The 21,174-nt window shown below is 38.8% G+C and overlaps 1 protein-coding gene across 2 annotated transcripts in view; it reads right to left on the reverse strand.

Moving 5' to 3' along the window:
* Positions 1–21,174, reverse strand: part of CHD1 (chromodomain helicase DNA binding protein 1) — a 61,285-nt gene that overhangs the window by 21,849 nt on the left and 18,262 nt on the right. For both annotated transcript variants that reach the window (XM_027671239.1, XM_027671238.1), the window contains exons 3-18: positions 20,308–20,512; positions 17,880–17,984; positions 16,522–16,589; positions 12,262–12,411; positions 11,689–11,966; positions 8,298–8,523; positions 7,342–7,442; positions 6,917–7,095; positions 5,769–5,896; positions 5,055–5,271; positions 4,417–4,506; positions 3,409–3,599; positions 2,401–2,589; positions 1,923–2,085; positions 1,376–1,528; positions 832–903 (exon numbers count right to left, since the gene is read on the reverse strand). In XM_027671239.1, coding sequence (XP_027527040.1) covers positions 832–903; positions 1,376–1,528; positions 1,923–2,085; positions 2,401–2,589; positions 3,409–3,599; positions 4,417–4,506; positions 5,055–5,271; positions 5,769–5,896; positions 6,917–7,095; positions 7,342–7,442; positions 8,298–8,523; positions 11,689–11,966; positions 12,262–12,411; positions 16,522–16,589; positions 17,880–17,984; positions 20,308–20,512 — 2,515 coding nt within the window. The remainder of the gene's footprint in view (positions 1–831; positions 904–1,375; positions 1,529–1,922; positions 2,086–2,400; positions 2,590–3,408; positions 3,600–4,416; positions 4,507–5,054; positions 5,272–5,768; positions 5,897–6,916; positions 7,096–7,341; positions 7,443–8,297; positions 8,524–11,688; positions 11,967–12,261; positions 12,412–16,521; positions 16,590–17,879; positions 17,985–20,307; positions 20,513–21,174) is intronic.

Genomic DNA, 21,174 nt, shown 5'->3' on the forward strand with positions numbered 1-21,174 from the left:
AAGATTTCAGAAAAAATCAACAATGTCTAGGCAAGAAATCTGAAATAGAATTATCTTCTGCATTTAACAAATATGGAGGTCAGTCCTTCTCCCTCTACAAAGCAGAAACAAGCTCAGAAGCAACTAACAAATGCTATCCTTCAAATACCAATTAAAAAACCAAACAAACTGAACTCAAAAACCAATGACCAGTCAAACCAAAACAACCTCCCTTCCCCCAAATCTGCAAGTAGGACAAAAGATTTAAGCTGATCAAAGGTATGGAATGGGTTGCATAACAGGAATGCTAAATAAGCTACCAGTGTTCAAGTTCAGAACCTAAGGAATCACAGGAGACACCTACATATTCACAGGCTGCTCATAAAGGACTGTAAAAAATCAGTTCTTTACTAGATTTCTTCCAGGGCAAGTAAACAGGTGGCAAAAAATGAAGATAACAGAATTCATATTTGAAACTATTAAAATATGGTTGTCTGTGCAAGGATATATGAAGTTAGTTCTGCCCACTGCCAAATTTTTTTGATGCTAACAGCTTGTCTGAGTTCAATGCTCTTGTAAACACTGTTAAGTTCTACACAGGAACAAAGCTGAGGTTAAAATTCTGCATCATTACAGAGTACTTCGCTACTATTTTCCTGATTTATGTGTTTTCTACTTAACCTCTTCTTAATAAAAGAGATTATATAAACCTTATATGCTAGGTAGTATCAATGAATTTTCAACATTATTGATATAATCCTCACTTTTCTCAGCCTTCCTTTTTTCTGAAATGTTTTCTTATACTTCCTGGGAAAAAATAAAACAGATCCCTCAGGAAAAAAAATACCATACCTCTGATCCTTCTGCATTAAAATGATCCAGTGCTTGTTTCCTCAATTCCCCTTTTATTGATCCATCAAGTCTCTAAAGAAATGAGCAATTATATTTAAAAAGTAATTCTTATACTATATTCAAAATCAGAGCAACTTAATTCTCAGCTGCTAAAGCTGCTATGTGAAGGGAAAAAAATAATCAAACACTTCCCATAATTTTTAATTCATCTATTTAATTTCAAGGTACTATTTATCACAGAGCAACAGCCAGTCCTTTTTTAGAAAAAGAACACATTTTATTCCCATGTTTTCTTACGCCAAGGGGTAAAGGTCAAAAATCACAAAAAGTTTAGCCTGGAAAGAACTGCCGGGGTTCATTTTGTCTAAATGCCCTACTCAGGCAGGGTCATGTTCAGGAATCTTTTGAATCTCCAGAGGGAATGGGGATTTCCTAACCTCTGGATAATCCTGTTCCAATGCTCTGGTACCCTCACAGTAGAGAAAAGATTTTTCTTATATTCAAGATCAAAGCTTCTCACTGCTACTACCACCAAGATTCTTACCTGAAATGGGAATTGACGGTATTTCAGATATTCTGCCAGGATGTCCAGCATCCTCACCATCTGTGAGAAAATCAGAACCCTGTTGCCACGTTCTCGCAGACGAATCAGTAGTTTGTCAAGAAGGATTAGTTTCCCGCTGCTACGTATTAAATGCTACAAAAAAACAAGAAACACACATTGCAAAATAAATTTATCTCAACACCAATATAGTGTGCGGTTGGTTATAAGGTTTGCTTTTCTTTCTATTTCTGTGGGCAGAAAAAAAAGAGGGAAAAATTCAACACTCTTAAGACTTTTAGAGTTTAAAACATTAATATAATAATATGTAATTGAAACTAGGGAGATTTATTGAGTCAATTCTCTGTTAATTATTCAGTTCCAATTAAGAAACAAAAATTACTTCAGTGTAAAAACCCAGCATAAACATTTTCCACAGAACCTGTTTTCCCTAATATAATTCAATAAGAATTAATAAAGTGCTAGAGCACTATAAAATTGTGTGATGTAAAACGTTTCTTTTTTTTTTTTTATTAAAAAGTGACATTACCTGTAAGGCTTCCTGTTTATTATAGAATTCATTATCATCTGGTGGTTTAATGAGGTAGCAATGGTTGCAACACTTCTTGAGTTCCATCATGATGTTCAAAAAGCCTGAGGTACTGCCTTTTGAACCTTTGCTGAGGGCTTTGTAATTTCTGGTTAAAATCCACCTATGATATAAGGGGTACAATATTAGTAACTTCTAACCATATGTGGAAGCAAGACAGATGTAAACTCTCAAAATATGAACAAGGTAAAGAAAAAGAGCAGTTCCTAAAAGAACGTAAAAATATTCCAAACAAAAGAAACTATATGAATAGACATTAGACCACCATAATTCCTGCACCCTTGCTTCACAGATTTGTCTTGTTGTGAAACCCTATAGAAGCCTCGACTTCTGTGCAGTATAAAAAACATTATAATTCAGTAAACTGTATGTAGACATATCACTGAAATAGCACAATTTACAATGGGTTGATACATACTTGTAGTATTGCTTCTGCAATGCACTCATTTCCATTCTCAAAATTTGCTCAACTTTAGCAGGTAAAGATTTTTCTACATCTTTTTTAACTCTTCTCAGTAGAAACGGCTCAAGCTCTTTGTGAAGACTTGCATAACCATACTCTCTCCCTTTGCCATGCTCCTCTTCAAAATCTTCCCACGAGGAAAACCTTTAACATAATAATGCATGAGCACAGAATAGTGACATATTGTAAATAACATAAAGTAAGAAAGGTAACATAAACACACAACACGTATAAATATATCATAAGAGCACACACACATTCAGATTTCTTCCCTACTCCCTTCCGTTTTATTTATTAATCTACTTATGTGTTGCAGCTTGTATGGTCTAGCTGAAGTGTAGCTGCGGTCTGTGCTAACAGACTAGGACAGACTTTGTGATCAAAGTCACTCAGCCACAATAGCTTTGCTTGTTAAGTTCCAAGAAGTCAGTACAATCCCTGGCTCCAACAGAGCTATGGTGCTCGGCACTTACAAGACGTCTGACAGGAACATGTGCTTTTACACACGAGCTCTGATTTACCCTAGGTCTAAACAGATCAGTACAAAATAAGGCCAATACAGTAAACTTACTGTATGCAAAACATATGGGAAAACCAGCTATCTGATTGAACCACAGGATACTGGGCATCTTGGTACAAATTTGTTTTCATTAATAGTGCTAACTCAGAAAAGATTCCATTCTACTTCCCCTGAGTAAATCCATACAGTTCTCCTCTTAGGCCAAGATGAAGCCTTTTTTCCAGGTTCTGATTCATCAATCCATCATTTTTGTGCACTTTTGATAAAATGGGAAAAGGTGACAACTGTTACCAGCATTATTTACTTGAAGCAGCAGGAAAAGATATGCACCTACTTAACAAAGATTATTCAAATCACCTTTCAGTAGAACTCTCTACCTCTACTGATTCTCAAATCACTACTCTACTTCACAACAACAAACTTGACAAAAAACTCTTTCTTACTTTTCTGGCATGATGAAGTGCAATAAAGACCAAAGCTCTTTGAGGGAGTTTTGAAGAGGGGTTCCAGTAATAAGAAGACGGTGGTTAGACTTAAAGTCTATTAAAGTTTTGTACAGAAGAGAGTCGTCATTTTTTAAACGATGTGCTTCGTCAACTCCTATGAATGCCCAATTCAGACCACCCAGGAATGACTTAAAGAAATGGAGAAGGGGGGAAACATATATAAATGAACATATTACATAATTTTCCACACTATATAATCAGGCTATAAACAGCGTCATTTCTTGGTTTATTTCAATAAAATATGGACAGCTATATGTTTTTAGTACTAATTATGGCTTTTACACTTGCCAGGTTCAATGAAAAGCATGTAGACATCCCAAGAAAGCCAAGTTAAATTTATAATTTAAAAAAGTGGCCAAAAGTCTGACCCAAAATAATATTTACACAGTGGGGAAAAAAAAAATCACCATTGACTACTTCTTCCCAGTATGTACAAAGGAAAAATGGTCTGCTTCCTGAATATCTGTAAAAATTTCCACATACTGTTAAGAGGATTAACAATAACTCTGTGTGCTGCCACTATGGAGACAGTATTAATAAATGTACACGTATACCGTTTGCACAATATCATAGAAAAACTATATGGGATTTCATATTTCTGTATCATATTTGGGGCTAGGAGTTGGGTTCTTTTTCAGCTCCTTGAGAGTGGTCTGCAAAGAAGTAGAGCTTGAAGATGGGAGAGAATTATCACAGTAATGAGACTCAAGAAAACTGGAGAAAACGAAGTGTTACCCACTTCACAGTATGGAAAAGGGCTGAAAGCCTTACCACACATACATAAAATCCTGAAGTGCTTAAAAAAGAAAAGTCCTTCCAAGAAATAAAACTCAAAACCCCAAACACTCTCCATAAATTGAATGACCCACAAACGAAACACATGCAGGTCTAAAGAGAATTCTATACTAGAAAAATTATTTTATCTCCCCAAAGAAGTGTAGTTACCTTATCCTTCAGCAAAATTTCGTATGTTGTTAGGAGTATGTTAAATTTTAATCTCTTGGTCTGTGGATGCATCCATTCATGAGTTCTTATCTACAAAAAGAATCAAACAACCTATAAGCTACAGAAAAAAGGTCTTGTTGACTGGAATCAACTTTAGCACTGCAGTGATGTAGATGTTTAATAGCATACAATAATATGATAACAAAACAGAAGGTCAAAACACATATTTACATTTTATATATATGTGTATATATATACACACACACACACACACATATATGACATACACAATAATTTTTTACTTTCATGGATAGGATTACTAACATTAAGAAAACAAACCAACAACCTTTCAGAAAATAAACTAAGCTTATGACTGGCTTTCTTACTTATTTTTACTATATCCGCCTAAATAATCATATGAAAGAAGACAATTAGTTTTCAAATGCAAGACTAAATTTTTAATTCTGTTTATTATTAAGCAGAAGAAATTTCTCACCCACATTTACATCAAGTCAAAATCTAAGCTTTTAATTTGCATCTTAAAGTCACAGGGCTTCAGGGAATATTTGCTCAGTCCTAACCAAAAAGGTGAGTCTTTTTATTTACAAGACTTTCCAATAATAAAGAGAGACACTCACCATATTTCTGCTAGTTATATCTCCCAAGTAAACTACAGCATTCATCTGAGGAGCCCAAGTTTGAATTTCTCTTTGCCAAGATGTCAAGGTAGAAAGTGGTACGACCAACAAGAAAGGCCCATACAGCTGATGTTCGTGAAACAGGTAGTTCAGGAAAGAAATTGTCTGTATTGTTTTACCCAGACCCATTTCATCTGCGAGAATACAGCTATTCCCTCTAAACAACAAAACAAAACAAAACAATTCAGGGGAGTTGTAAAGAGGGGGAAGGATTGGATAAGATGAAATTATTCTCTTTTGAGTGTAAGATCCACTGATGATCCACGTTTTCAAGATTTTGCAACTATACATTCTGAAGAAACTTATTTCCATTCTTTTTCCATAAAAGCTATTTCCAATCCCCCCCTTTCTTAAATTAACAAAAAGCTTGCAAGTATTCCTTGTGGGTATTATTTTAAAAGTATAACACTAATGTTGACATTTCAGAAGAGCTTGCTCTGGGTTTTCTTGTTTTACTGTTTTAGATTTGTTTGCTTTTCTAAAAATATGACATCATATAGAAATTAAAAGCAAAATAACAACAGATCTTAGGTGGGTTTTTTTGACAACAGCTATAGAACAGTTAAGTTTCGGTACTTTGAGCTTACGGTATGAAAATGTTTTACAAATGCTTACAATTTACAAACAAACAAACTCATTTCAGACTATACTTACTTGCACCATGAATGAGCAAGCCAATTCAATCCATTTAACTGATAATCTCTTAACTCTAGACTTTCATGTCCTCCAATGTACGATGGTTGCTTTTTCAGCGCAACAAACCGTGGCCTCTGTTTTAGAACCTGTGAAAAGGAAATTGATCACCAGTCCTAGTACTGGCTGCAGTTACCAAAATGCCTTTCTGCAGAAAAAATAACAGTAGGTATCCACTAGGTCATCAACTCCACTTTTTATCCATCTACAAAATCAAGGTCATATAAAACCCCCAAGTAATTTGCAAGTTGAAATTACTTTGATTGCTTATCTAAATTTCACAACAGGAGTGACTCATACAAAGTTTACTTTCAAAATACACTACAATACTAAACAAACCTATCTTTGAATGCTAGTAAAAATGCAGGGGACTGGTATCTACAAAAAACTACCCTTAGTGGTGCTATTTTCCATAGGTAGTACTATACATCATTATTGCTATTCTGAAATCCTTCCAGAAAAATTCATAGTATGTATCTCATATCTTGATTCATAGAAGAATTTCACCTTTTTACTATTGCAACTGGTGTGGTAGCTTGAACCTGGTTAACAACCTGTTGGAACCAAGTTGCCAACCAGTTGCTTGGTTTCCACCCCAGAGAGACAGGGGAAAGAACTGACAAGGTGAAAATGAGAACAAAATTGTGAGTCAAAATAAGAAGTTTACTGGGTGAAAAAAAAACCACCCACGCAACCAAAATAAAAACCCACGAAAAAAGAAAACCCCACAAGTGACAGAAGGCAAGTCACACATTAATTCACCAGCAGACTGATGATCAGCAAGTCTCCAAGCAACAGCCACCTCTTGCTGAGCCCACCCAGTTTTACTGCTGACACTAATAGCACCAAGTGTCTCTGGTCAGTTGGGGGTCAGTTGTACTGCTGTGTTGCCTCCCAGCCCACTCATGGTAAGGATGACACAAGGCACAGATACACTAGATACAGTGCAAGGGCTGTTCAGCAGCAGCCAAAACACTTGTCTGTTGTCAACCCTGTTTAGGTCACAAATCTACAACACAGGCTGTAGAAGCTGCTATGACAAAAATGAATTCCATGTCAGTCAGACCCAGTACAACTGTTTACAAATCCATTGTGAATTACAAACTCACCTTGCAATCCTTAAAGGGAGTGGTCTTGGATTGATTTCTGCTGAAGTACTCATCAATGCGTGCCTGAAACTTTTTGGCAATGAGAGCTCCATCTTCCCAGCTACATTCTGAGTAAGGCAGACCCTGCCATTTACAGTAGTAGTCTGGATAACCAGCTGCTGATTTCTGATTTGAATGAGCTGCAGAAAAGTACCAGAGAGATCTGATCAGCTTTTTACTTCTATACTCTTATGAAAACATTCATTTTAGGTAATAATACAACAGAAGCTAGCTTCACAGCACAGACAGTATGACAGCTTTTCTCTTTATCTGCATATTCTAAATTTCTTAACCCATATTCTAAATTTCTTAACTATCAATACAACATAAGCTGAGAACATACAGAATTCTTGACCTTGTTTTCTGTCTGCAAGTTTGTAACATACCAATTATTCTTTCCACTATCTGATATTGTTTATGTAGATCATCTGTAAGCTCCTGCTGGCAGTTGTAATATTCCACATCTTCTGGAGATGCATTTTTCAGCCTGTAACAGGAATTAATTTACAACACTTAACATGCTGTATAGTTCTAAAACTAAGAAAAATCAGGAACTCTATAGCTCTGAAGGTAAGCATCATAGGGAATCTTCCCTGTAAAGCTGTTTGGAAGGGACAACATAAAAATTCCTACTACAAAGTGGCTGCATCTGGCCTAGGTGCCTCATCATTAATGATTGAGAATACTTATTGCTGAGAATAAGTATTCTCCATTAGCTGCATGACTAATACCACTGGTAGCTGCAGGACTTGAATCTCTTGACAAGCAGTGTACTTTACAAGGTATTTTCATGGAACAGTATTCAGGGTGGCTCACTCTGTAAGAATCCATCTTATGATTAGCTGCCAAAAATCCCACCAGCATTCACTGAATATATCAAATATAGTAATAAAACTGAACATGAAAAAGGTGACTTTAAAATGCATGGACTTCTTCAGGTTTTTGTTCTCAGGCTTGAACCTCAGGTTTGAGCCAAGAATTCTTCAAAGTAATCGAAAATGGTTAATGCACCAAGAAAACACTGAGCCCTGCAGCAATTTCTGGAGAACTCTGATCAAAGTATAATGGAAATATCAGTAAAAAGTACAATTTATTATTTATTTTTAAACATTACCTTTCTTATTAAAAATCCATTTAAAACACACACCAACACAAATCAGGTTCAGAAAATTATCTTACAGGAACATATTAAAGAGGCTTCAATTTTTAAAGTTTTTGTCTTCCTGTTGCACAGACACTCAAAATTATGTCCTCAAAACCAGGCAATAAGTCTCAGAAACACAACAGAGCATCTATATTGTTTCAAAATAAGTATCATGGAAGTCTACATAAAAATATTCACCATCGTTTTGTTTCTTGATCCTTTTTCTTATAATTGTCCAGTTTCTTCATTCCTTTAACATTTTGTTGCTTCAGTGTTTCCTCAGTTTCCCAGGTGTTATGGATGTGTGACCAACCTTTCCATTTAATAAGATACTGTATTTCTCCTGGCTCCTTTGACTTTTCAAACCCAACATTTGGGTCACCATCTGCTTCAACTGCATAGATGGTGGTTGCAGCACCTGTGGCTGAGAAAGACACCACATCATAAGCCTTGAGTAAGTATCCATTGCCGTAAGTTAACCAGTTAGAAATGCAGCAGAGAAAGTAACTGATGATACTTTTAGACGAACGCATACTTCACTAGTATTCTACAATACTCCTGATTATTTGAACAATTATAATGCATGTGTGTCAACACACGCACAAGTAATCAAAAGAGAATCAAAAAAGCAACCAAAATTTCTACACCTATCCTGCAATATCTTATCTTTCCTCATGAGAATTTTATTTGCATTCCTAGTTTCTAAAGAAGTCACCAGAGAATGCTCCACTAACACTGTCATTTTCTGTTATATTACTCCCATCTCTGAGCATATAAAAGACGTTATGCTTGGTCAACCTTGAGACATGGTGAACCTACTACCAGAGACACTAGAAATCTGTTTCTTTCTAAACATGTTTCATACTTTTTCTGTCTCTGTTATCTTACTGGGGAAAAATGTAAATTAAGTATAGACTGTATTGCAGCAGCAGTAAACAGGCTCCTTTTTGTGAAAAGGGCCTGATAAGGAAATGAGCCCCAGCTGCTGGGGCCAGATAGTCACAGAGAGAGGCAACACCAAAAACCATCACAAGCAGCAACATTATCTGGGCAGGAAGAATGTGAGAAGCTTAGTTCTTAAGGCTTTGACCACAGCAGTAACACTAAGCACTGGAAGATGATATGCTGGAATTTGGGACAGCATTGGAGAAGGAATTTGAGAGGAAGATTACAAGTTCTGAGAGTGGTCAAAAACTTTAGACAGTGGATATAACTAACACAGAAAGGTAGCCCTGAAGTGCAAGGGGCTCAGGGTTTACATGGGAGTTTTTTTGTGTGTTTGTTTTTATAATTAGAATCCTAGTATGGATGCTCAGGGAGAACCAGTTTCCTAGGACATGGAGAAGGCAGAGGTAATTCAACAACTGTTTTGCCTCAGTCTTCACAAGCAAGTGCTGCTGCCGCATCAAATGAGGCAAAGGCAGGAACTGGGAGAATGAAGAACCACCCACTGTATGAAAAGATCAGGCCTGAAACCAGTTAAAGAAACTGAAGGTGCACAAGTCCATGGGATCTGATAAGATACTTCGTCGAGTCCTCAGGGAACTGGTGGAGGAAGGGGCTAAGCCACCACCCATCATATTTGAGAAGTCATGGCGTTTCAGTGAAGTTCCCACTGACTGGAAAGGGGAAACATAAACTTCAATTTTAACACAGGGAAAGAAGGAAGACCCAGGGAACTGAAGGCTGGGCAGCCTCACCTCAGTGCCTGGCAAGATCATAGTGCAGATCATCCTAGAAACTGTTAAGGCACATGGGAAATAAGGAGGTGACTAGTGACAGCCAACATGGCTTCACTAAAGGCAAATCACCCCAAGAAGTCTGGTGGCCTTCTACAACTGGGGTTACAGCAGTGGTGGAGGAGGGAAGGGCAACAGACATCCTATAGCTGGACTTGTGCAAAGCATTTGACACTGTCCTGCAGGACATCCTTGTCTATGAACTGGAGAGATATGGATTTGACAACTGGACCATCTGGCAGATAAAGAAGTAGGCAGATGTTGCATTCAAAGAGTTGTAGTCAACAGCTCAGTGTCAGCTGAAGACATGGAAGAGTGTCATTTCTCAGGAGTTGGTACTGGGAATGATGCCGTTTAACGTTGTCAGTGTCATGGACAGTGGGATTGAGGGCATCCTCAGGAAATCTGCCCATGGCATCGAGCTGTGTGGTGCAGTTGACACCAAGCTGGAGGGACGTCATCCAGAGGGAGCTGGACAGGCTTGAGAGATGGGCCTGTGTGAACCTTATGAAGTTCAAAAAGGCCAAGTGCAAGGTCCTGCACCTGGCTTGGGGCAATCTCAGGCTGGGTAGAGAATGCATTGAGAGTGGCCCTGGGGAGAAAGACTTGGGGATGTTTGGTGGATGAAAAGCCCCATAGGAGTCATCAGTGTGCACTGGCAGCCCAGAAAGGAAATCCTGTCCTGGGCTGCAGCACAAGCAGAGTGGGCAGCAGGTCAGGAGAGGTCATTCTGTCCCTCTGCTTTGCTCTTGTGAAACCCCACCTGGATTATTGTATCCAGCTGTGGAGCCCCCAACAGAAGAAGGATGTAGGCCTGCTGGAGCATCAAGAGGAGGCCACTAAGATGACCAGAGAGCTGGAGCACCTCACCTATGAAGACAGGCTGAGAGAGTTGGGGCTGTTATGTCAGGAGAAAAGAAGGCTCCAGGGAGACCTATAGCACCTTCCCATTCCTAAAGGAGGCCTACAAGAAAGCTAGAGAGAGGCTTTCTACATGGGCACGCAGTGGTAGGACAAGGGGTAAGTGGTAGGACAACGGGTAATGGCTTTAAACAGAAGGAGGGTAGGTGTAGGTTAGGTATTAGGAAGAAATTCTTTACTGTGAAGGGGGTGAGGCACTGTAACTGGTTTCCCAGACAAGCTGTTGATTCTCTATCCCTGGAAGTATTAAGGCCAGGTTGGATGGGGCTCTGAGCAACCTGGTCTAGTGGAATATGTCCCTGCTGATGGCAGAGGGGTTGGAACTGATGATCTTTAAGGTCCCTTCCAACCCAAACCACTCCATGATTCCACGATTTTAACCCGCAGACTCTAATACAAAGCAGAACTGCTAGACACTGCATCCCATTATTACTGGAAATATTACATGCCTACCATTATTCACATACAAGTGCACCATTGAAATTTTAGATGCATTTTGTAGCCATTCCACACATTGTTCTGCATTTGTACAGCAATAACTGAAATTTTTTTCAGTGTTCAGACTATCAGTCAGCTCTCCCATTTAGTCCACATTCTCCAGTCCACTGTATATAATTTATACTGATCAAGTATCACTGAAGTGTACAAACAGTGGCAAAACAATACAGTGTGCATTTATGTAATACAGAACTATCTTCAATTTTTATTTTCTACTTAGGTATGCAATTTTTCTATATTTCTCTCTGCAATACTTAGAAGGGACTTTAAAAAGGAACATCTTTATGAATATGAAAGGCTAAACAATGTGACTTTTTGGTAACTTTAAAATTATTGCTGTTTATAAACCTCACGGGTGACCTATAGCTGAGAAGATTTGCTGAAGTTGCCACAACGCACACCAGGATCTTAAGAACACTGAAAAAAAATACCTCCTTTTCGGCCAACTCGACTATCCATAAACTTTTCTATCGTTTCAAATTCATCTTCTTCAGGTTGTGGGACATCTTCTCCACAAACTTCTAGCAAATCATCAGAATCCGTCTTGGTTTCTTCAGCTTCTTTGTAACTGATGTTGACTGTTGCTTGGCGACGAGATCCCCTCTTATCGTAATCGTCGTCATCATCATCTTCCTCCTCCTCATCCTCTGACGAATCAAGTTGTCTCTTTTTCGGTCCTGCGCTCTTTTTGCCACTTTTTGGCTTAATTCTTAAAGACAGTAAGATATGACACAACAGTGTGTCAAAAGTGACAACAATAAATCTGCTACATTGCTTTCTGAATACCCATATTTCATGCATGCTCAGTTACTCCACTTTCACTTAAAGCAGACAGAAAAAGGTATTCACTAGAAAGCATTAACATGTTATTATATTATTATCCTTTAAAAAAAAGGGTACTTTTTAAAAAAATAAGCATTAATGTTTTCAGTCACATATATTGTGTAAATACTCAACTGCTTATTAGAAATAGTACCAGAGTATCCAAATGCCTGACTTCTTACCTGGTTGGAGGTTTCCGGCTTCTGACCTTGTTTTTTGGCTCATAGTCAGATTCACTCTCTTCACAACTGCTTTTCTCATTATCTTCTGCCGATTCAGATTCAGAACCAGTTCCTGATACCGACCCGGATCCTGACATTTGCCAGTCTTCACTGTACATATTGAAAGACAAACCAGTAATTTATATTATTGGGTTTTTTAGAACAGTTATTCATCCACGAGGGATCTGCTGTAATTTCAACATTCTTCCCAGAAATAAAAATCTTGTAACAGTTATTTCAGTTGAAGAGACAGAAAATTGTCATGAATAAATACTAGATAAGTAAAAAAATGACCAATGGGAGTTGGACTAAGTTTTCTGTTATCAAGTAGATTTAAAATCTAAAATAACAGTGTAAATTTAGCATGACAAATGAGTTAACATGACATTAAGAAAACAAAGCACTTAACAAGTCTAACTGGAAAGATACACAGTAATCAGAACTAATACGTGTTCAAATTATAAGGTCCTGTCATATTATATTCTGGAGAGACCCATACTGTCTAATGCCTATGCGGCCCATGTGAAGAAGAACCAAAGAATAATACAGGCAGTTTTGAGAAACACTCAGAAAAATCTGAACTGCAGTAACCTTTGAGTGGCACTGGCTCCCAAAAGTTCCCACTAAGCTCCCACATCAGCGTTTCATAGGCAGGCAAGGTACCATGAGTAACACACTTGTGCCTGACCAGCAGGGTCTCCTTATTTCTGCTTAACTGAGATCTACTTTGCGACAGGAAAGATGTAGCCAGTGATGACAGTATCTTGACTCAAACTCTGACATTATACAGGTGAATTTAATCTTAATAGCTTAATGTACAAGAAAAAACAAACAAAGAGTCTGGCATACACTGCTGAGACACTGATAAATCTTTATACTAATATCAGGTTTAGGTCTACTTGATCAGGGTGCTACAGCAGTAGTACTGTTCATCAAAGCGGGAATAATACTAAGAAACATCTTCCTTAAATTTCGAATTAGGAAGCCCAGAAATCGGCGTTTTGATCCCTCCTCCCTTTCTTGTCTTTCAGGACATTGTCTCCTGGAGGAAATTACATTCTCATTGTTTCAGTCATCCCAAATACATCTACTATACAGATGACACATAAACAATGGTACAGAATGTCTTAATAAACAGAATGGTTTGGGTTGGAAGGGACCTTAAAGATAATCTAGCTCCAACCCACTTGCCCTGGACATGGACACTTCCACTAGACCAGGTTGATCAGAGCCCTATCCAACCTGGCTTTGAATACCTGCAGGGATGTGGCATGCACAGCTTCTCTGGGCAACCTATTTCAGCGCCTTGCCACCCTCACAGTAAAGAATTTCTTCCTAATATCTAATCCAAACCTACCCTTCTTCAGCTTAAGGCCATTTCTCCTTATCCTATCACTATATGCCCTTGTGAGAAGACTCTCTTCAGCTCTCTTATAGCCCTTCTTTAGGTACTGGAAGGTGCTATAGGGTATCTCCAGAAATCTTCTTTTCTACTGGCTGAATAGCTCCAACTCTCTCAGCCTGTCTTTATCGGTGAGGTGCTCCAGCCCTCTGGTCATCTTCTGGATGTGCTCCAGCAGGTCCACATCCTTCTTCTGTTGGGGGCTCCACAGCTGGATACAATAATCCAGGTGGGGTTTCACAAGAGCAAAGCAGAGGGACAGAATGACCTCTCCTGACCTGCTGCCCACTCTGCTTGTGCTGCAGCCCAGGACAGGATTTCCTTTCTGGGCTGCCAGTGCACACTGATGACTCCTATGGGGCTTTTCATCCACCAAACATCCCCAAGTCTTTCTCCCCAGGGCCACTCTCAATGCATTCTCTACCCAGCCTGAGATTGCCCCAAGCCAGGTGCAGGACCTTGCACTTGGCCTTTTTGAACTTCATAAGGTTCACACAGGCCCATCTCTCAAGCCTGTCCAGCTCCCTCTGGATGACGTCCCTCCAGCTTGGTGTCAACTGCACCACACAGCTCGATGCCATGGGCAGATTTCCTGAGGATGCCCTCAATCCCACTGTCCATGACACTGACAACGTTAAACGGCATCATTCCCAATACCAACTCCTGAGGAATGACACTCTTCCATGTCCTCCACTGTGACATTGAGCTGTTGACCACAACTCTTTGAATGCAACCTCCATCTAATTTTTTATCACATATCCTTCCTGAGAGGGCTCACATTTTCCCTAGTCTTTCTTTTATCCCTGATGTACCTAAAGAAGCTTTTTTTGTTACCCTGGATATCTCTGGCAAAATTTACTTCTGCTGATGCTTTAGCTTTCCTAATCAGATCCCCTGGTTGTTCAGACAATTTATCATTCCAGGCTACCTTTCCCTGCTTCCACCCTTGGTAAGCTACCTGTTAAAGTTTGTCCAGGAGCTTCTTGTTCACCCATGCAAGCCTCCTGGTGTTCTTCTCTGATTTCCTCATTAGAGGGATGCATTACTCTTGAGCTTGGAGGAGGCAATCCTTAAATATCATTCAGCTCTCCTGGGTTCCTTTTCCCTATAGGGCTCTGTCCCCTGACATTCTGCCAAGGAGATCCTTGAAGAGAGAAATCTGCACTCCTGAAGTCCAGTGAGCTTGTTGTGCATCCTCTCCGCTGCCCTGAGTATCTCAAGCTCCACCCTTTCATGGTCACTGCAGCCCAGGCTACTCTTGAGCTTCACATTCCCCACCAGCCCCTCCTTGCTCGTGAGAGTAAGGTCCAGTATAGCACCTCTCCTTGTTGGCTTCTCTATCACTTGGAGAATGTGAGGCTGCTCCTCTTTGTCTGTCGATGGCCTCATTGGTTTGGTCTTCCTGGTTAGGCAGCCCACTATAATGGGCAGACCCTCACTATAATGTCACCTGTCCCTGCCCTCCCTTTGATCCTGATCCATAAGCTCTTAGTCATCCACCTCCAGGGGGAGCTCTATGTACTCCATCTGATAATTGACATGGAGGGCAACAGCGCCTCCTCATCTTCCCAGCCTGACCTTCCTGAAGAGCCTATATCCTTCCAACACTCCAGTCATAGGAGTCATAATGCCAGTAAGACAGAGCCCTGCAGGTGTGCACACATCCCTCATTCCTCCCATTTATTCCCCATACTGCTGATGTTAGCAGACAGGCATTTACACTGGGCCCCCAATGAAGTTGTCTTTCTGTCTGGAGTGGCTAGAATTCCTTGGTGCTGTCCTTAAAAAATACTTTTTCTACAAGTAGTAAATTAAAAAATAATAACATGAATCCACAACCTGTATTTCTTTGAAAATATAATAGATAGAAAGCACCATCCTCTAAGGCTTGAACATGTACTGATTTATATATCGAGAAATCTCTGATCTGCCTGTCAGACAACAACTACAGACATTCTCATATGAGCCACAGGATAAACAATCGAGCAATGGATACATGAAGTGATTTGCTTACAGTTTCCTAAACTTTAATATCATTCCTGAATGGAATATGCTATTAGATGCAATCAAATTCATAACTAACAAAAGAGGGTAAATAACAGCTCATTGTTAAGGAAGTACCATTTTGCAGAGTGCTTTTTTTTATGTCTCCTTTTTTTTTTCCACTCAACTAACATTTCCTGAAGAAATTATACTGGCAGCCCTAAACCCTGAAGTGATTTATGAACTGGGGGATGAAGAACGATAGAATGGTTCAATTTTTACACACTGCTCATAAAAAACACAGGTCACTGACTCTCCATAACTGTCACAATTACAACGTATAACCTATCACTTAGAAGGAGCCTACTTTCAGTAAAAGCTCTTTGCTAGTTAATAAAGTTATTTACTATCAAAACTATAAAAACTTTTAAATATACCAGAGAGGGAAAAAAACCCAAAATGCAAACAACCCCGCACAAATCCAAACAAAAAGAATCTGGCACTAACTGAGGGATTATAACTTGAATTTGCTGTGAGACAACCCATTTCTACATAAATTTTTAGGGAGGACCTTCAGTTCAAAACCAAACTGTAACAAAGTATTTTAAAAATAAAAGCACTGATTAATGTTTTCAATAGTGTAGACTCTTTCTATAAGAAACTAATATGATGTTCATTTGAGAGTCTATTTTAAAAACTGCAAAACTGGATATGAAAGATCAAGATGAATTAAAAACGGAACATAAGCACTTCAAGGACGAGGAAATGAAGCACAAATTATTAGCATATGCCTCTATGATAAAAAATTTGTGCTATTACTTATGAAAATATCTTACTCTTTATGTTTTTTCTTCTTGTTTTCACTGGATGAGTCATCTGCTGAATCTTCGCTACTTGAAGAGTCCTGCAGGTGAAGGAAACAAACCCCAAACCCAATTCATTATCACAAAAATTATTATGTACTTCTAACATTTAGAAGATAAATCAGCTTCTACTTCCATACTGGAGGCATATGATTCATGTTTTACCCTCTTCATCCCCTGCAGTGTACTGTTAATACAGAATGAGATAAAGACTGCTATTGTTTTTGTATTTATCCATCTATGAACACACTGTGCCACCACAGCTCTGGAGAACATCAGAAAAAAACCCCTTCTTAAAAAATTAACATTGTGACTACACACATGGTCATGCTTTAAGCAGCCTCATGTTAATCAAGACGATGATTCTATCAAAATTCTAATAAAATCTCCTATCCCGAGAAGGAGCCTTCTCACCTTCCATATTGTTTCACATTAAAATAGCAGTTTAAGAAAACTCTCAGAATAGCGTGCTTCTTCTTTCTTTACACTCAAAGAAAAAACAAGAATCCTTTAAAACTTAGATTTTGCTAAAGCCAATCTCATCAGCTTAAGTTTAGATTTAGATTAACTTTTATCCTGAAAAATATCTTTCAGGAAGAGAGTGCTTAACCGGTATAAATTAATGTTTTAATGACAGGTGATTAAATTTTAAGTTTAAATGAGGAGCTGCTAAATCACACAGAACTAGAAATCCAACAAAATGACTGTGATATCTGGCATAGCCTTTGTAATGAAGGATAAAAAGACTGCTTTACAAATAACTTCCATTTCATAGTTCAGACTAGTGTTCTTAAAAGATGTTCATACAGCATGAAGTCAACATTTCTTTAGCCTATGATTTAGATTTTGAAATACCTGAAATACAGGCCTCACTTAAAATACAAGAATTCTTTTGTGGTAACTATTAGAAAATTTATAGAAACATAGTTTTCTACTCTATATGGAATATTTGAAAACCGCAGCAGCCACTTTATACAGAAACAAACTGAAAAAATACTTTAGCATTTTTATCTGTCTTTACAAAACTCAAGGAGCTAAACATTCAATGTAAGGCAATACTGTGGCTTAAGACAACACAGAATATCTATGTAAAAATAGCATGGAATCGAGGCTGCTATAATTTTGGGACAACTCACTTGAAAACAAGTAACTAGAGATATTTTTATTTTCCTTATAAAATTGTCAGTTATTTGAATATTACTGTTACAGACTAAACCCAGACTTGTATGCACACTCAGAGAATACCAATTGGTCCTACTAATTTTATTCTAACATATAAGACAATAAGACAGACATATTTGCATTTTAAAAATCTAAATTATGTTAATCACCTCTTCTGAAGCACTGTCTGACGAGGCTGCCTTTTGTTGTTGCTGTTGTTTCTTGAGCACTGCTGATCTTTGCACAGCAAGTATACTCGGACTAGACTTCCAAAACTAAAGAGGATTAGAGATGACAAGTCAGTTAAACATACTGAGTCTCCAGTTTACCACATATTTACTTTTTCTAAGTAGCATCCTTTTAAGACTGATCTTTATCAATTAAAAAAATTCATTACAAGATATTTGAACCAGGTTTTCCCCCTGAAACTAAGAAAGTGGTAACCACCAGGGGGTGGTGACCCTTGGGGCTTGACCAATCAGTGCTCCTGCAAAATATAAACATATCTCTGGAGACCGAAAAAGAAGCAGTGGTACTTCTTGGAAGAAGAGGTGGCCATGTTGTAGAGGCCACGAGGAGAAGGGGCTCCGGCCCCTTGGGGGCCTCTGCCCCCCCAGCCCCCGTTGGGGGGCTGCAGGGACTCAGAACTGAACTAAGTGCCTGTGTCTGAGATGCCGAAGGAGTTTTCTCCACTGCGAGTGGGTGACGGAGCAGCAGGGACAGCAGCGTCCGAAGAACAGTGGCAAAGAGCCAACTGATAAAGACCAAAGGAACAACATAAGCCAGTATGCAACCAGGGCAGACAGAGAGCTGTCTAAAGAGAAGGAAAAGAGAAGAGCCAACAGCAGAAAAGCAGGACAAGAGACCCGAGCCAGCAGCAGGAAGAGAGTTTCGGAGGGTAAGAACTGGACAAACCAAAACCCCCAAACTCGCTAGAGACCCCTCTGAGAAAGAGGAGGGGGTGGTGGACTGAGAGGAGTCCTAAAGTGCAGTATGCACTGCTGAGAGGAGCTAGGAAGCTCATGGCCTCCTGAGAGATAAGCCAGGACGGCCGAAGGAATGTGTGTGTGTGGGGGGTGACCTTGGCCCCCTCCTGCTCCAGCTTCAGAGAAGCTGGCAGCCATCTTTGAGGCAGAGCATGGGAGCTCTGCACAGGGGCTTGATTTTCCCCTGAAGATACCAGACCGTCACGAAGACCCCGGTGCTTCGTGATATGACCATGGTGTAGCGGCCGTGTCTGGGGTTACGCAGCCCATGGAAAGACCCCCTGTTTGAAGACGGGGGCCGAGAGAGGCTTGGAAGACCTCCCTCGTGTGTGCTGGCAGAGAGCCAGCAACTACTACTGCTGCCTAGAAGAGAAGACACAGAAAGCCTACTGCCTAGAGAGAGAGAGAGAGCCTGCTGCTGACAGACTGGAAGGGGTCTTTTCTTCTTCTTCTCTCCTGGACTTTTATTTGGAGGGAGAAGAGATTTGGCCCATTGTAAATATTACTGTCATGGTAGAGATAGATATAGAGTTAAGATTGTATGCAGTGTATTATAGTATTTATTTATGTGTATAGTCTTTGTAATATATATTCCTTCCCCCATATTGAGTCTCGTGTTTTTGTCTGGAAAACCCATCTCACATGGGGTTGAGATGTGGGTGGGGGGCTAGGAATAAGAATTGGATTTTGGGCCTTGCTAAAACCATGACAATACTGTATTAACTAATAATATCAGTTAGCTTTTTAAAGTAGGAAGATTTCTGCAAAACAGAATGTTATATGCTAATTGCCAGGACAATTACTAGAATGATTTAACAATAGCTGTGTAGGTATTGTTAAGGTAAAACATTTTAAAGTTTTAAAGTTAAGTTTTAAACTGACACAGATGAATTCTTTCAGACCACTTAATTGCTAAGTTTTTGTTTCATACAGTAATACCAAAGTGCATGAAAAAAAATAACACAGAATTCTTAACAGTCTTCAATTCTTGTGGTAACTAATAAACTACTACCTTTCATAAATATGGTCTAACACTCCAGTAAAGTCCATACAACATAGGAGAGTACAGGTAATTCTGGCCCACTGGATTAAAGGGATTTCTAAACACCACTTTTTCCTGCCTTTAGCTAACTTATTAATAAAGACAGCCAAAGAAATTTTTATACCATCATATTACTGATGCAAGGAAACCAAGCATTAGAGAAAAAAATCTAAATTATTGATACAAGGAAACCAAATGCCAGAGAAACAATGTAAAAACAGAATCTCAGAAATAACATTGCATGTGTCTTTGTCTTCTGTAAATTCCAATAAATTAGGGTATGCTTCACTCTGATGAAATTTAGGTAGGCTTTTAACTCAAAATACTTAAAAATGTGAGAATTTTAAAAGCACAACTTCAAGTACTTACACATGAGAAACTTGCCCAATGTTTAAGGCAGATAAGGAAATGCATTCACTAATCCAATCAAGTTAAAATCTAATTAGGAACACTTCATTATGTTCTTTTATTTTTTAAATAAACACTGCTCTTGAAACTAACTGCACAAAAGACTTTTTTAATATTTCCCCCTCCTTTCCTCCAAAGGGTTCATTTATATGTCTTCTTTACCTCAGATCCATCAACTTTTGGTGGTTTAGACTGAATTTGTTTCTTCTCTCTAGATGTGTCAGACTCCGATTCTGACTGAGAGCCTGACTCTGAACCAGAGTCAGAGTCACTGCTGCCTGACTGGCTGCTGCTTCCATCACTGCTGCTTCCAGAGCTTGAACCAGATCCAGAACCTGAAGCTGACCCGGAATCATCATCTGATCGGCTGCAACAGCAAGTTAGTAGGATATTACACAACTGCCAAGGTAACAGGATTAAAAGGAAAAAAAAAAGTTGCCTTAGCTTCACCTATAAGTCAATTGTTAAGTTAGACCAGACATATAGGTAGCACAGAAATGGACGCAGACGATTAAATAAATTCAGATGAATGAAGTTAAAAATATACAGGAAATAAAAATTCAAAGTGTAATCAGATACTCTCTGTGAAGCCAGAAAAAGGAAAGATAACACAAAAACATTCAAATTAATATGGCAGAGTCAAGCAAGGGAAATAAAACGTGATAGAAATGTTTTTTACCCACACAAACTGTCCACCTTCACCCCCTCCAAAATCCTTGCTTAGCTTCATCAAACCCCATTTTAACAGTTAAATCTACTTCATAAAGACCTGTGCAACTAAAGATTGTTTTCAATCTTTATAGATTAGCAGTACTCCTTAAAAAAAAAACAACAAAAGGCTACACAGACCATGTTTTTCTGTTAAAATAAAAAGACAATTTTCCCATGCAGACAAATCTGAATTTGTCATGTGTGGTATGACTTGTGCCAAGGCACTTTCCTTGGCATACACTTGAACTGCCAGATTATTTCATCTGTATATTCGTTTTACACCAGATTTAACATACTTAGAATGCCCAATATTTATTT

This window comes from Neopelma chrysocephalum, unplaced genomic scaffold (genome assembly GCF_003984885.1).
Source record: "Neopelma chrysocephalum unplaced genomic scaffold, ASM398488v2 Primary Assembly neopelma1_97065, whole genome shotgun sequence".
Taxonomy (NCBI): Eukaryota; Metazoa; Chordata; class Aves; order Passeriformes; family Pipridae; genus Neopelma; species Neopelma chrysocephalum.